A 13,710-nucleotide genomic window follows, 5' to 3' on the forward strand; every position below is an offset into this window, starting at 1 on the left:
TGGCCTCCGAACATCGCTTCTGCGGATCCTGTCTGCCGCATGTCAGATGAGCTTTGCCAGCAAATTATCCATCTCCAAGAGACAGTTCCAGTACGCGGACGTGTGACCGACGCCACGGGCTGCTCCCTGCGAGCCTTTGTTGGACATTGCGAGAGTCCGTTGCTGGTCGAGAAAGACTGGATTGCTTATCATATGCGTCTGCGATAACACCAAACCCGCTGTGCCTGTGCAAGTATGTCCTCGGCTTCCCACTTCCGTTCCGTCATCATTCACTCCCCCGTGAGCTTCTAAGCAATCTAGACTCAGCGCCGCCGAGGTATGGATTGTTTGGTGGTTACCCGCATTTGTTAGAGCCCGTTGAGGAACGTGGAGGCTGGTCATCATCACGCGGTCTTGCTCTGCATCTTTTTACCTTCTACCACCTCGACCAATTTAGTCTGGTTTCCTCTTCGCATTCTAACCTTCTTTCCCTAGTTCTCCCCTGTGCCTGCTTGAACTTGGCGGGATTGGCCTTCTGCTTTGTGAGTATTGACCATTATCTCTTCCCGATATCACCATACCGCCACCATCCCACAATCCGGATTGTCATTCGTACGACAATTTGATACGACTGCCCCTCCAACAGAAGTCGGAAAAAAAAAGCGTCTGACAGAAACCCCCACACGCAGTTCTGACCAATCAATCAGCATAACCAGGCGGAAAACAAGAAGCATACCGAAATAGGAAAGATAGAAAAAATCAGGCGGACTGGGAAGAAATCATGAAGTTTGGACGAAAGTGAGTTGCTCGGGATCAATTGGAGGCATTCACTGAAACGGTCCCCTTCCAAAGCCTTCCGCGAAACCAGGTCCCTGAATGGGCTGGCGCCTATATCAACTACAAGGGCCTCAAGAAAATCGTCAAGGCCGCCGCCGAGAAAGCCCGGAATGGCGAAACCGTAGATCCAGCAGGTGGGCTGTCTTGAAAGCTTCTCTCTTGTTGAGGCCGAGCCTCCTCCCTAACTCTCATCCCACGCAGAGCTTTCCTTTGCCCTCGACCGTAACCTTGAAGATGTCGATTCATTTTATAACAAAAAGTACGCCGAGGCTTGCCGGCGCGTCAACCTTTTGCAGAATCGCTACGGACGCGTGCCTGATGTCGTCGCGACTCTGGATCAGGACGAGATTGAGGAGGTCATGGGCGCGCTCCTGGAACTGAGAAGTCAGTTGAGGAACCTGCAGTGGTTTGGTGAAATCAATCGCAAGGGTTTTGTCAAGATCACCAAAAAGGCCGACAAGAAGGTGCCCGGAATCGCTTCTCAACACCGATACATCTCGACAAAGGTCGATCCAAAGCCCTTTGCGCGGGATGGAAATGTCATCAGGCTCCTCAGCGAGATTAATCGATGGCTTTCGGTGTTGGGAGATGCGCAGAACCTTGATGATTCCACGTCGGAGCGGTCTACTCGTTCCCTCAGTCGATCCTCAGCCAGAGTGTTCCTTCACATGCCACAAGCCCAGCTCGATACGCTGGAGCAGGCTGTCCGCACCAATGACGTTGAATCGCTAAAATCGGGATTGGCTGACGCACACGTTGTCTTGTCAGAGACTTCGTCGCAGCCCTTGTTGCTGAATCTCTTGCAACGGTCAATTTCAGGAAGATCTCGGGCCTGTATCTCATATCTTCTACAAAACATCAAAGATCTCGACGAGCCCGAAGATATCAACGGACGAAATTGCATCCACCGCCTTGTCATTCACATTGGCCGTACAAAGTCGGCACCCACAAACGAGGACGCCAACACGTATCCAGTCCCGGTCGGCACGCATTTCAATAACAGGCATCTGCAGCCTGCAGTCTCTTCTGCCGTCCAAGTCAAGGAAATAAACAAGCACGAATCGGTTCTACTCGGAAAGGACGATGAAGCTGTGCAGATCCTTGAATATCTGTTTGACAATATGTCTGAGAACCAGCGAGGTGCTCTAAAAAGCCCTGACACCTTCGGCCGGCTGCCGCTTCACTATGCTGCCCAGTTCGGATTTGTTGTCGTGTGCCAAATCATCATGCACAGGATGCAGCAATGGAACCAATTTGATGTCAAGGATGGAATCGATGCCCCTGAGTGGCAAGACAGTGATGGATACGCGCCACTTCATCTGAGTGTCATCGGTGGCCATCCCCTAACCACCCAAGCTCTACTCCAGGGCGAGAACTGGCAGGGTAGCAGCGAGGCCAAGACAGAAATCCGAAAGACGGTCGCCAAGTCTGGTGCCGTCCTTGCGCTTGCTACCAAATCCAACTACACTGTTATTGTCAAGATGCTTGTCGAAGCTGGCGTCAATGTTAATTGGACCGACAAGACGGGTGAGACGGCTCTCCATGTCGCCGCCAGGTTTGGGCACGATGAGTGTGCTCGCGTCATTCTGGAGAGCAAGTTGCAAAAGGCCGATGTGGAGATCACAGAAAAGTCTTATGCCTGGACTCCTTTGCACGTTGCTGCTGTTGACGGCTCTCTTTCTGTTGTCCAGTTGCTCATTGACGCTGGCGCAGATGTCTCCAAGCCAGATGCATCTGGCTGGACGCCCACAGAGCATGCCGCTTTGCGCGGTCATATGCAGATCGCGAATCTTCTCGCGGCTCACACTGACGAGACAGAGGCTGCCACCAGGGCCGTGACCGCATCTCCGCCACTGAATCCTACTGAGAGCTCGTCATCCATTGACGGCCGTCGTTCGAATGGGTCTCCGCCGGCACCGCGACCAGCTGAGCTTGTCAAGACGTTCGGTCATCGTTATCTGACCAATGAAAGTCTGGTCTTGGTTAGCCTTGGATCCATGGATATGCGAAAGAAGCTCGATGCGGTAACTCTTGATAGCGTCCCGCTTGCAGAGGCGCACAATACGCAGCTTGATACGGCTCTGTCCGTCGTGGTGACCGCCGATGGGGCTCACGGAGAGTCAACCATTATTGATCTCCCAGTTCACGAGCATATTGCTACTGAACCGATTGTCTTTACAACACGGGACGCGTCCAAAGTCAAGCTTCTCTTCGACATTGTCCCAACTTATTCGGGAAACAATAAGCACAAGATCGGTCGTGCCGTGGCCCTCATGTCTTCTGTCAAGCCAACCCTTGGCACCAGCCGCATGAACTTGCAAGGCGATTTGTGCGTGCCCATTATGAACAGCAACCTGGAGGTTATTGGAACAGTCAACTTCAACTTCTTGGTCATCACACCCTTCTATCACCCCAATATGGAGATTACTTCCAGACAGACGTACTGGAAGAAGCTCTCATCCACCATGCTCATTGGTCATCGAGGTCTCGGCAAGAACATTACCTCTAACAAGTCTCTGCAGCTCGGCGAGAACACGCTGCCGTCTTTCATTGCCGCGGCTAATCTGGGAGCTCAGTATGTCGAATTTGACGTGCAGCTCACTAAAGATCACGTTCCAGTCATCTACCACGACTTCCTTGTCAGCGAAACTGGCATCGATGCTCCTGTTCACACGCTCACTCTGGAGCAGTTTTTGCACATCAACCCGGATTCCAGGAGAAACAAGAACCGCAAAACAAGCCCAGCCCAGAGCGGAAAGTCGACTGTTGGTCGTACGCGCAGCAACAGCTTTACCCCACAGCGTTCACAGTCGATGGGCTATGCTGGCACTGGTCTGCAAGAAGAGATGGACGAGCGCATGAAACACACTAGAGACTTTAAAGAAAAGGGTTACAAGGCCAATTCGCGAGGTAACTTTATTCAGGCGCCTTTTGCGACATTGGAAGACTTGTTCCGAAAGCTACCTGAGAATATTGGTTTCAACATTGAGATGAAGTATCCTATGCTCCACGAAAGTGAAGAGCATGAGATGGACACGTATGCGGTGGAACTAAACTCCTTTTGCGACACCGTGCTGTCTAAAGTCTACGACCTTGCCGGGGAGAGACACATCATCTTCAGCTCCTTCAACCCGGATATTTGTTTGTGTCTCAGCTTCAAGCAACCCTCCATTCCGATTCTGTTCCTGACAGATGCCGGCGTCTCCCCTGTCGGAGATGTCCGAGCCTCATCGCTGCAGGAGGCCATCCGCTTCGCTAGCCGCTGGAACCTTCTCGGAATTGTTTCCGCAGCTGAGCCCCTGATCAACAGCCCCCGCTTGGTGAGGGTAGTAAAGGAGAATGGACTGGTGTGTGTCAGTTACGGCACGCTTAACAACGACCCGATGATGGTTCAGGTAAGTTTTCAACCGGTGGCAAAAGACAAATTGTTTTGTGGGTTTTCGTCGTCGTTCGAACTAACAACTGTTACAGCGTCAGGTCAAAGAAGGCATCGATGCCGTCATTGTAGACAGCGTTTTAGCTATCCGGAAGGGTCTCACGAGTGCCGAAACTGCTGTGGAGCAGCAGAAGAACGGAAATTCGACGGAGGAGGAGGTCGTGGCTATTGCACAGCCCATCACAGAACAACTACAGAACTTCAGCCTTACGGCGAGCACGCCAATCTCTGGTTAAAACGGGTAGGGAAAATGGATACTTGGGAGTTTGTTGTTTGGCATTTCAACATCGTTGCAGCTGAGCCTGAAACGGCCTCGGCGAACCCATGCATGTTTTAGAACGCTTCGATTTGTTTTCTTTCGTGGCATGTGCTGGAATCATTGAGTTTTGGGACGATAGAGTTATGAGATGTAGAGAGACACTCTTGGACGCTGCAAACGAAAAGACGATATAGAATAATACGCAATCTTTGTTGTTTTGCTTCCATACTCTGCTTATCCTAGTATTAACAATTGCTCTGTCAGCGGAATAATACCAAACTCCAAGAGTCTAAACTGGGTTAATTAGCAGTCAAAAAGCTATATAGTAGGAGTAATAAAATAATCCTTTCCCGTATGTTCGTGTAAGAGAACCTAATTTTAGCTACTCTGCCTCCTAATCTAGAAGTTGAAACAAGGTATCCTGCATATCGCCATCGCAGACAAATCACATCATATCAAACCCGCTGCTAATTCAAACCCGCTGCTAATTCAAACCCGCTGCTAATTCCAAAGAATCCTCGAGGCCAGATGGTGTACCGGATGACTGGGAGCAAAAGGCTCACGGACGTCGTTGCTTTTCCCCCTCACCAAATCCCTGTGATATCAATGCAGATGCAGCGCATTGATATCACGGCCCAGGGCCATCTGGATGCAACTCAAAGGCAGTTCGGGTCAGACAGCGGACTTTGCTGCCTCCCAAGCTCGACTTAGCATGAAACGCATCCCGGCTTTGCACTCGATACGACGACAAGAGCAACCCCGCGCTTCCATCATCATCCCAGTGCCCTGTTCTGGGAACCAACAGGCCCCCTCAGAAACGGGCATGAACCGAACCCAGCAGGGGAGAAAAAAAGATATTGTCATCACAACTCTCTTTCTCTTTATTGCATAGCGCGGATGAACTCATGCGCGTCTTAGACAGCCCCCCCCCGCAGCAGCGCCTTTCCTCGCCGGCCCCCAAACCCCAACCTCTCTCTCTCTCGCCTACCCCTGCCCAGCCCTCTTGCGCCTCTCTACCCGGTTCCTGCCAGGGGGTCGGCAAATAGGATGCCGGACGAACTCGTCCAGCCACAGTCTGTTCCCGTGTGTGCGTGCGTGTGTGCATGGAGTATTACTGGTACGTTTTCTTTCTCTCTCCCTCTCTCTCTCTCGATATGCCTTGTGGACCCCCTCAATCCCCTGTCCGTTGACAGACCCAATGCAACGTCAAGTAAACAAACATGTGGAACTAGCCCAGAAATTGGTGCTTGACATTTGCAGTAATTCCCAACCTGGGATATTGCTGTACTTGTAGCCATACTATCAGCATCAAGACTTCTGCGTATGACAGGAGACACAACTTCCCCGTCGGCCGCCATCCCGCACAAAGCGGCGTTAATCAATACAATAAAAGTAGGCTCAACAAGAAGCTTTGAACGGCGCTCAGATCCCATGGAATCCAAACTTAGGCGAGGCGGGCTGCTGGAATTCTCCGATCTCAGTGGGTCAATTTTCACCTTTCAACAACCCTGCCTCGCCTAACAGCTTAAACGCATTCACCACGATGCTGACTTCTTCTCTCTCTTCTCGTTTGTGGTGCCTCTACGCCGTATTGCTGCTAGCTCTTGTCTCATGTTGGCCAATGGGCCAGAAGCGGCGATCCACGTGCTGCGTCATCGAGCTTGTCTGCAAAGAGCCGAGGAGGCTGAGAATAGCTGAGAAACAATTGCGACATTGATTGAAACATGGAGGCATGTAAATACCTGGATAGCAGTGAGATCCATGCGTGCGTTAGCAAGTGGTCTCATCGTCAAGGCGCTGCATGTACCAGTAAATCTGATACACACGACCACACGTGCAATATCTTGTCAGCGTTCTGACACTCAAGCGGTGCTAGCAAACCGATGGTGCTTTATTACTATTACCAAAGTACGGGATTCAGACAGCGGAATGCTTTATCCCCGGTCGACTGATCAAAGGGATAGGCTATCCAGCATCCCAGGAACTGCATATAAGCATGCAGTGAGGAGAGGCACGCTGTCTCATTGCTTATGTAGTAGGTTTGCCGTTGCCTGATACTAACAATTACCAGAAGTAGTCGCAGTTGCTGATGCTAGAAAAGATGGCGAGAGTAGCTGATTTTAGAAAAATTAGAGCTGCCAATAAAAAAGATATACGGTAGACGGGAGTTGCAAAGTCCTTTCCGGATGCTTGGTGTGCCATCATCGTCTACGGCTGTGGTACGGTGTGTGGAGCAGATCAAGATCTCCTAGCAGCCTGCTCTGCCTCTCTTACAGAATATGCGCGCTTGTTTTGAAAGACAAATCAAATCGACAGGCCTGGTCGATAGTGCAGGAGCTGAGCTCCCCCCTTGTAACACAACACGCAAGGTAAGGGCGCCACGGCTTGGCCACTTTGGCACTCCGGTTTCTCATCCTTGACAGGCAGACACAACCGCATCCAATACATGTCAGTTGCCTTGAAACTTCAGCCAGTGTGGACGTGTTGACCCTTGTAACTGGCCTCACCGAGTGGAGACTGCTGCGAGAGTGCAGAGGACCCAGACTTGTCCTGCATGCTTGATGCAAGACAACTCAAGACAATGTCTCTCAAATTTAACGAGACAACACCTACCGGGTTCCTGGAGTTATACGTGGTCCTGCAGGCGAGAGAGGCAGACGAATGAAGTCGTAGTCTCGGCCGTCTCTGGACAACCTGTGGCGCACTCACGTCGGCATGATGCTGCGAAGCGAAATAAACATCTAGGCAGCCATTCAACACTTGTAAACCTGGTTACCAACCGCAGCATTGCGTCTTACATAGATGTATTTACCGACAGTTGGCAAGCATCCGATGCTCTTCGGCACCCAGGGTATCCCAGCTTGAGCTGCGGGTAAAGTGGTTGATTCATCCAGGAAGAATGGGCTGGAAGAGCCAGTCATTCTACCCGATAACGGATAGACGGAAGAAGAATGCGATCATGAGCATCTCACTGCAGGGTAATTTGCTTTCCGAGCGTAGTTCTTTTTCGTTCAAGTGTTTCGAATCATTATTCCCACTGCTGTAATACTCCTTGTAGGCAAATGAAACCGGCTGCATCTACTCCGTCTTCATCGCTGGATGTAAGAATGAAGTTGTATCCCGGGAAACGTCAGGTATCAACCTAGGTACCGAGGTGATTGAAAAGGCAAGCAGTAAAGTCCTCCGAAACAAAGATGACAATCACATCAGGTGCCTGAGGAATGCTAATCCTCACCCTCCACGCGAGTATTCACATGTACTACAGTTGCCATTTTGCCGGTTTATAGCCAATCTAATGAGCCTCAGGCCTAATGAGGGTCTGAAAGATGGCGAATTGGGCGAGGCTAGCAAGCTGAGCACACCCGAAATGCTAGATTGTCGTCTGCAGGGGATTCTGCTTCACCATCAAGTATGCTGGCGTGAGAACTTTCCAGCGCAGCCATGTCATTTGCTCCCCACTATGTCATAAAGCATAATGCCGTAATGCTTGAATAAAGAGCTTTCTGGTTCCTGGACAACTTCGGTACGGAAAGCAAGTATCCGGGCTCTAATGGGACGATATGCTTAACTGTTTAATGGGGCAGAGCGTGGCACTCCAGGCCCGTTTGATAGACATCGGCAATGCCGTAAATGTCTCAGGAATCTGGTATCCAGAACGGATGCCGCGCGATTTTCTTTCCTTCTTTCGGATTCCATACCACGCTTCCCGTTTTGGCAGCTTTGCAGACTCTATATCTACATATGGTTCGTGATAGCGATATGTATGCGAGCGAGAGAGACGGAAAGTGGGAGATCTACCGCATCAGTACAGAAGCGGTATCCCGTATCCCATATTTCATCATGTGGTTTCATGCAGGCTCTAGAAGATTAGCTACCCTGTCATGCTCTTTAAAATTTCTGGGGAAGTGCAGGCTAGACGCATACTATACACATCCGGCTAGTGTTCTCCAATACGAAAAAGATATGCGTGTTTCATATCTTATTCACAACTTGGTATTCTAGAACGTGTCTGATCGCCAATTAGCCAAGTCTCGCTCCAACAACTAGAAGTGGGAACATGGCCGATGTCGTAGCTACTACCCTAATAGGTACGTTCTTTTGTCGTTGGAGCGGAAATCAAGGCATGATCCATGCTCATAAAGATGTATTATTGATTTTGAGTCCGTAAAGCCTATGAGAGAGGTAAGTAATGGATTCCTCCAGTACATTAAGAGAATTGCTGATTAGTAGATGCTGCTTGGCAGGAAGCGAGACTCATCCATGAGCTCGGAATTGTTTCGGCATGACTATCATCTCTTCGCTTCCCGTATATCTTGACAACAGGGCTACTGCATTATCTAGATTGCCTATGTATGGCAAGGGGATGGCGAGCTAGTCTGCTTCTCCACGGTCAAAATCGGTGAGAATGTACGAGATGTACGAGCAGTAGGCATTGCCAGAGACACAACCGAAATGGGATCCACGGTGGCGTCGTTCGGAGACAAAACCGTCAGTAGTCTAAACTTCAGGAATAGCAATGGTTCTCTTTTAGTCTCCGACATCTCGTCGTAATGGTTGCACTGAACATCCTGAGGTGCGACATATTTGGTCCAAGCGGGACTGGATTCGGCGTCCGGAGTAGCCAAGCCATGAAGATAAACACACAGCGGTATTGCAAAGATCCGCAGGGAAGGCGAGGGGAAGCTTCTTTTCGTGAGGCTTCGGCTTCGTCAGTGACCAATCTGAGCATCCTTGTACGTCTGAAAAGGGCATGTGAGGCGGCAGTGGTATACTAGGTTGTGATCCTTCGTATGCCGGCCGCCTGCTGGGCCTGCTATTCTTGTAGCATTCGCGGCAGAAGAGGATGCATGTAGCGGGCACGAGTGGTTGCCGCTGACCACCACCTTGCATGGGCAATGCAACTAGGCTTAATGTTGGTTTGAGTGTCTCTGAAACGTTCGCTAATAGTAAGTCTGGGGATCGATCTAGCTGGCGTTCAGATCCTCCACGTGGGCAACCGCCTTTTTCGGTCCGATGTTTATACTCGTCAACATCCTGCGGACCGGTAGTTGTACATTATCGACAGTATTCGGACCGCTGGCTATGCTTGTGGCATCACTTCGTAGTAGCATTGGGCATCCTTGGAGCATTCCATTTATTGAGGCGGGAATCCTGATGCATAGGTACCTCTGCCACTCGGCGAGTGATTGTGCGTCGCATTTGTAGGAGCTCTCTGAAACGCTTATGTTTTTAGTTGTTCCCAGGAGCAGAGATGACGTCGGGACTAGCGTCTTATGCAAACACGGGCACGAAGCTCGCAATCCTCTTCGACCAAGAGCGCATTGATGCTTTAGCAGATCGATAGACTCGTCTCGGGGAGCTAAATTCCGCCGTGCCCGCCACGGGTGTGATGCGGATACTGGCCAGTAATAAGAGGATTTGTATGCGAACAGCAGATCAGCACTGTATATGACAGTACGTGTTCGTTTAGCCCTATCTCTCTCTGTAGACAAAACATTGCTGAATACTGGTTGGTTGTTTATTCCCGCTCGTGTGACAGTTTCTTTGTACGTGCTGCCAGCCCTGCTCGGTAGGGCCAAGAATGGGTTGCTAATACCCCGGCAATTGTTCCCTAGGCAGGGTTTGGTCGAATGGCATTGTTGACTGGATATAGAACCCCTGCAAAGTGCTAATGCAATATTTGAGCAATTATAGACAAGGATTCCAGACTCCTCCCCACCTTTTCCCTGGTCAAGAACTGCCCCAGCCTCTCAGACCTGAAGCGATGGGGGTATTTGCCTCACGAGCGTAGTATCGGCGTGACAGTGATTGCGTGCACTGGGAATTGGGCAGCGGAGGGGTGAGACGCACATCTGGATGCCGACTGAGCGGCTTCGAGAATTCCGCCAGCAATCCAAACCCGCATGTAGACTGATCCGATGTTTTCTGGGTCCTTGGTCAGGTTGCTGACACTGCAGCAGTAGCAGTGGCAGCAAAGCAGTGCGGTGCAGTGGCCACGGGCGACACAAAGCCAACCTGGCTCATCGGGAATCTAGCCGCATGACTTGCCGCGAGCATGGCAAGGTGCCAGTTGCCCCGTGCGCGAAGGCATCTACAGGCATCATGGAGAGGAGACGAGTCGCCATCTTCTCCTCCAGACCTGCCCATACCAGCGCGGAGTAATACCACGCGGGTGCTGCCCTGTCCATGTCCATGTCGGTCCAGCATCTTTCCTTGCCCGCCACGCGAGTGATGGCTTGCTAGTCGGTACAGCGGAAGCTGGGTTTTGGATTAAGGTGTCGCTGTGATGCTGCTGTCTTTGGGCCCCTGCAGACGATGATGATGCAAAATGCAAGTACCGACCTGGCCGAGCTAAAGTCTACTAGGTTCTACTATGGAAGGTACGTGAAGGTACTTGGAAGAGGGCCTCAGGTGACGATAAGTCTACTACTAGGTACCTACCTGTAATCATGCGCGATTAGGTAGGCGCCTCATTCAGCCTTTGCACGTGGGCATTTCCTAATGTACCTACTATACCTCCCAAGCCCTGAAACCCTGTATATATCGCCCGTTTGTGAGTGAGATTACCACCATCTTGGCCTCGGTTGCAGGCGCGGGTTTTCCAGCTCCCAGCTCGAACGTGCCAAAAGCGGCCCAATGGAAGAAGATGGTGTGGCTGCAAAGAGAAGGCCGATATGATCAAGCTCAGGCAGCCCAGATTACAGCTTGCCAGCCACGCTCATGCCTCAACCCTGCCCGGGACAGATGGAAAGAGAAGTTCCAATATAGCCTATTGAGATATGGATGCATTACTAAGTCCTGAATTGCATCTGCCAGCCTTCTCCTGGTAGGAAGCCCTAAGTCCGAAGGGACAAGGCCCAGCACTAGATGCTTGATGGCGATCCCCCGTTTTGCGCAATAGCCGCGGTGGAGAAGCTCTTTCACCCTCCTTGACCTTGTCCGTACCAGGCTACCTTGTCAATCATAGCACCCTCTCCCACGTGTACCTGAGGTAGCAGCTGGATTGGGGCTTATCAAACCGGCATTCCCGCAGCGGCAGGCCTTTATGAGCTCTGCGTTTCATCTTTGCTATCGGCAATCAGGTCGGAAAGCCCAGGAGCCAACTGAGACGGACAGGGCGGAGCACTCCAGGCGCAACATTAAGACCGGATCGTTCGATCCCAGGCGTAAACAAAAAAGAAACGGCAACCTGATGGCAAAAACAGTGACATGGGTTTATGGAATCGCCTGCAAAGTAATTACGATGTGCTCTGTAATTAATAACTCCACGGAGTATTACCATGATGGTGTTGAAGTGATTCCACCGCATGCATGAATCTCACACACACTCACTCTCCTTTATACTATGAATGAACCTGAAACTCTGGCCGTAAGTTAAATTGGATTCAAAAAGGAGTTTCCATGCCCAAGGGCCACAGTTTGATTATTGTACCTTGATGTCTTCACACATCACAGGTGTACTATGTATATACTTACATGGGGTGTTTTACCATTAGGTACTAGGTGGTCTGGGCAGAATGCACCATCACTTACACATCTCGGAGGCAATAAAACCAAAAGTCCCATCGAAAGAAAGTGCACCGCTTGAAATTACACGTCTTAGTAAATCCATCTGCAGGTACTTTGCGTGGCTGGCTGCACAGCACAAACCATCTCTTGAGGCTTCACAACAAGCTGCATCACATCATCTGGAACACAAAGATCCACATCACAACCTCGGTCTCTCCCGAGTGGGTTGGCGTGGCACCTGGTCCTGGCCTAAATTTTAGCGGCAGATCAAGCGTAAATTCCATTGCAGGCACTTAGAGGCATGCGTAGGGCCTTGATGCATAGATAGGTACGTAGATCTATGCTATTATCGCATGATATGCAGCTATTCGGTGTTTCACCCCACCCCCACGATCCCCTGTCAACTGTTTACTTGTGCTTCTTCACGCACCAATTAGAGGCGGCGATCAATACACCAGACACTCAATCCTCCTCACCCAGAGCTGCTCACCCAGAGCTGCTCACCCAGAGCTGCTCCCCCGCAAAATCGCATCTCACAGGGCCTCAGACAGCCTGCGATTTCCGTGGGATCCTGACGAATCGATGGCATTGCCTTGCAGGACCCATACACAGCACCGCATAGACACGGGTTGACCGTAAAATCCTTCTCCTCGCTCTCTTATACATGCGAGACGGCCGCTCTGTCTGTTGCGATAGTAGCAGCGTTGACACTGGATCCCGTACCTGCATGTCATACCGTGTCAGCACAGCCTGCCATTGATGCATTTCTTGCTTCATACTCGTCCCCACATCCATTGCTACTTTTGTCGTCCTCTCATCCTCCAGACATTCATCCCTTCTCCTGGTCCTTGCTCTGGCGATCCTCGCAGCTGAGCCTACTCTGGAAGTTCGGGCAGACACCCGCACGTCTGGATGCAATGTCATGCGTCAAGCAACTAATCCTACCGCTCAGACAACATTGTTAAGCAAAGACAAAGGACACAATGAAAGGAATCGTGGGATTTCTTATCGCTGGGCAAGCGATTTGCGTCTAGAGGCGCTTCCTCATCCTTCTCGGCCCGCCCAGACCGACCCGCTTAGCAAAAAAAAGCATCCGCGCGCAACAACAGCCCCCATGTCCCATTATGTGGTATTCCTCAGGAAAGCCCACATCGTCTGCCCTACCTTTGCGTGGCAAAATTTCTCCATTTGTCTTCGATGCATCATGGACCACCGGCAAGAGTCAGGTGAGCTCCATTCTGAGCTTGGCCGCCCTCCCTCTGGCCCTGAGTATTCCCCGTGCCTCACGATGAAACGGCTGCAAGACCCTCAGGCTTCGCTCTCACCAGGTGCGTCTCTAGACTCGATCGAGCGAGATTCTGTGGCCCATGTGTTTGAGCACAGCCAGTCACATTCGCTTTATCCGAACTAAAATAGTCGTGGTCAAGTTCTTCCCACATGGCCGATTGAGACGGTTCCAAAACAGACATGGGGGTTTGTTTTCTTGTTCGTCTCGTGCTTGATGGACCCCTGGTCAACACTATCCAGGTACATTGCTCCATCAATACTTCCCAATGTACATGCGATTACAGCCGAGCTTCGCAGCTTTGCCTAGATTGGCTCCCCAGAGGAGTGGCGACCACCGCTGTTCCCGCAGTGCCATCCAATGCATGCCGAATCCCTGCTTCGGCCATCGTATCATATACGCGGC

General features: G+C 51.0%; 1 protein-coding gene across 1 annotated transcript; it reads left to right on the top strand.

The window, feature by feature from the left end:
• Window positions 1-760: 760 nt before the first annotated feature.
• TRIVIDRAFT_206600 (uncharacterized protein) lies at window positions 761-4,488 on the top strand (the record flags this gene model as incomplete). The annotated part of the gene is made up of 4 exons (XM_014094668.1): window positions 761-777; window positions 832-950; window positions 1,018-4,211; window positions 4,288-4,488. 4 exons carry the CDS (start codon window positions 761-763, stop codon window positions 4,486-4,488), a joined length of 3,531 nt encoding a protein of 1,176 aa, XP_013950143.1.
• Between the last annotated feature and the right edge of the window lie 9,222 nt (window positions 4,489-13,710).

This window comes from Trichoderma virens, assembly GCF_000170995.1.
Source record: "Trichoderma virens Gv29-8 chromosome Unknown TRIVIscaffold_91, whole genome shotgun sequence".
Lineage (NCBI taxonomy): Eukaryota > Fungi > Ascomycota > Sordariomycetes > Hypocreales > Hypocreaceae > Trichoderma > Trichoderma virens.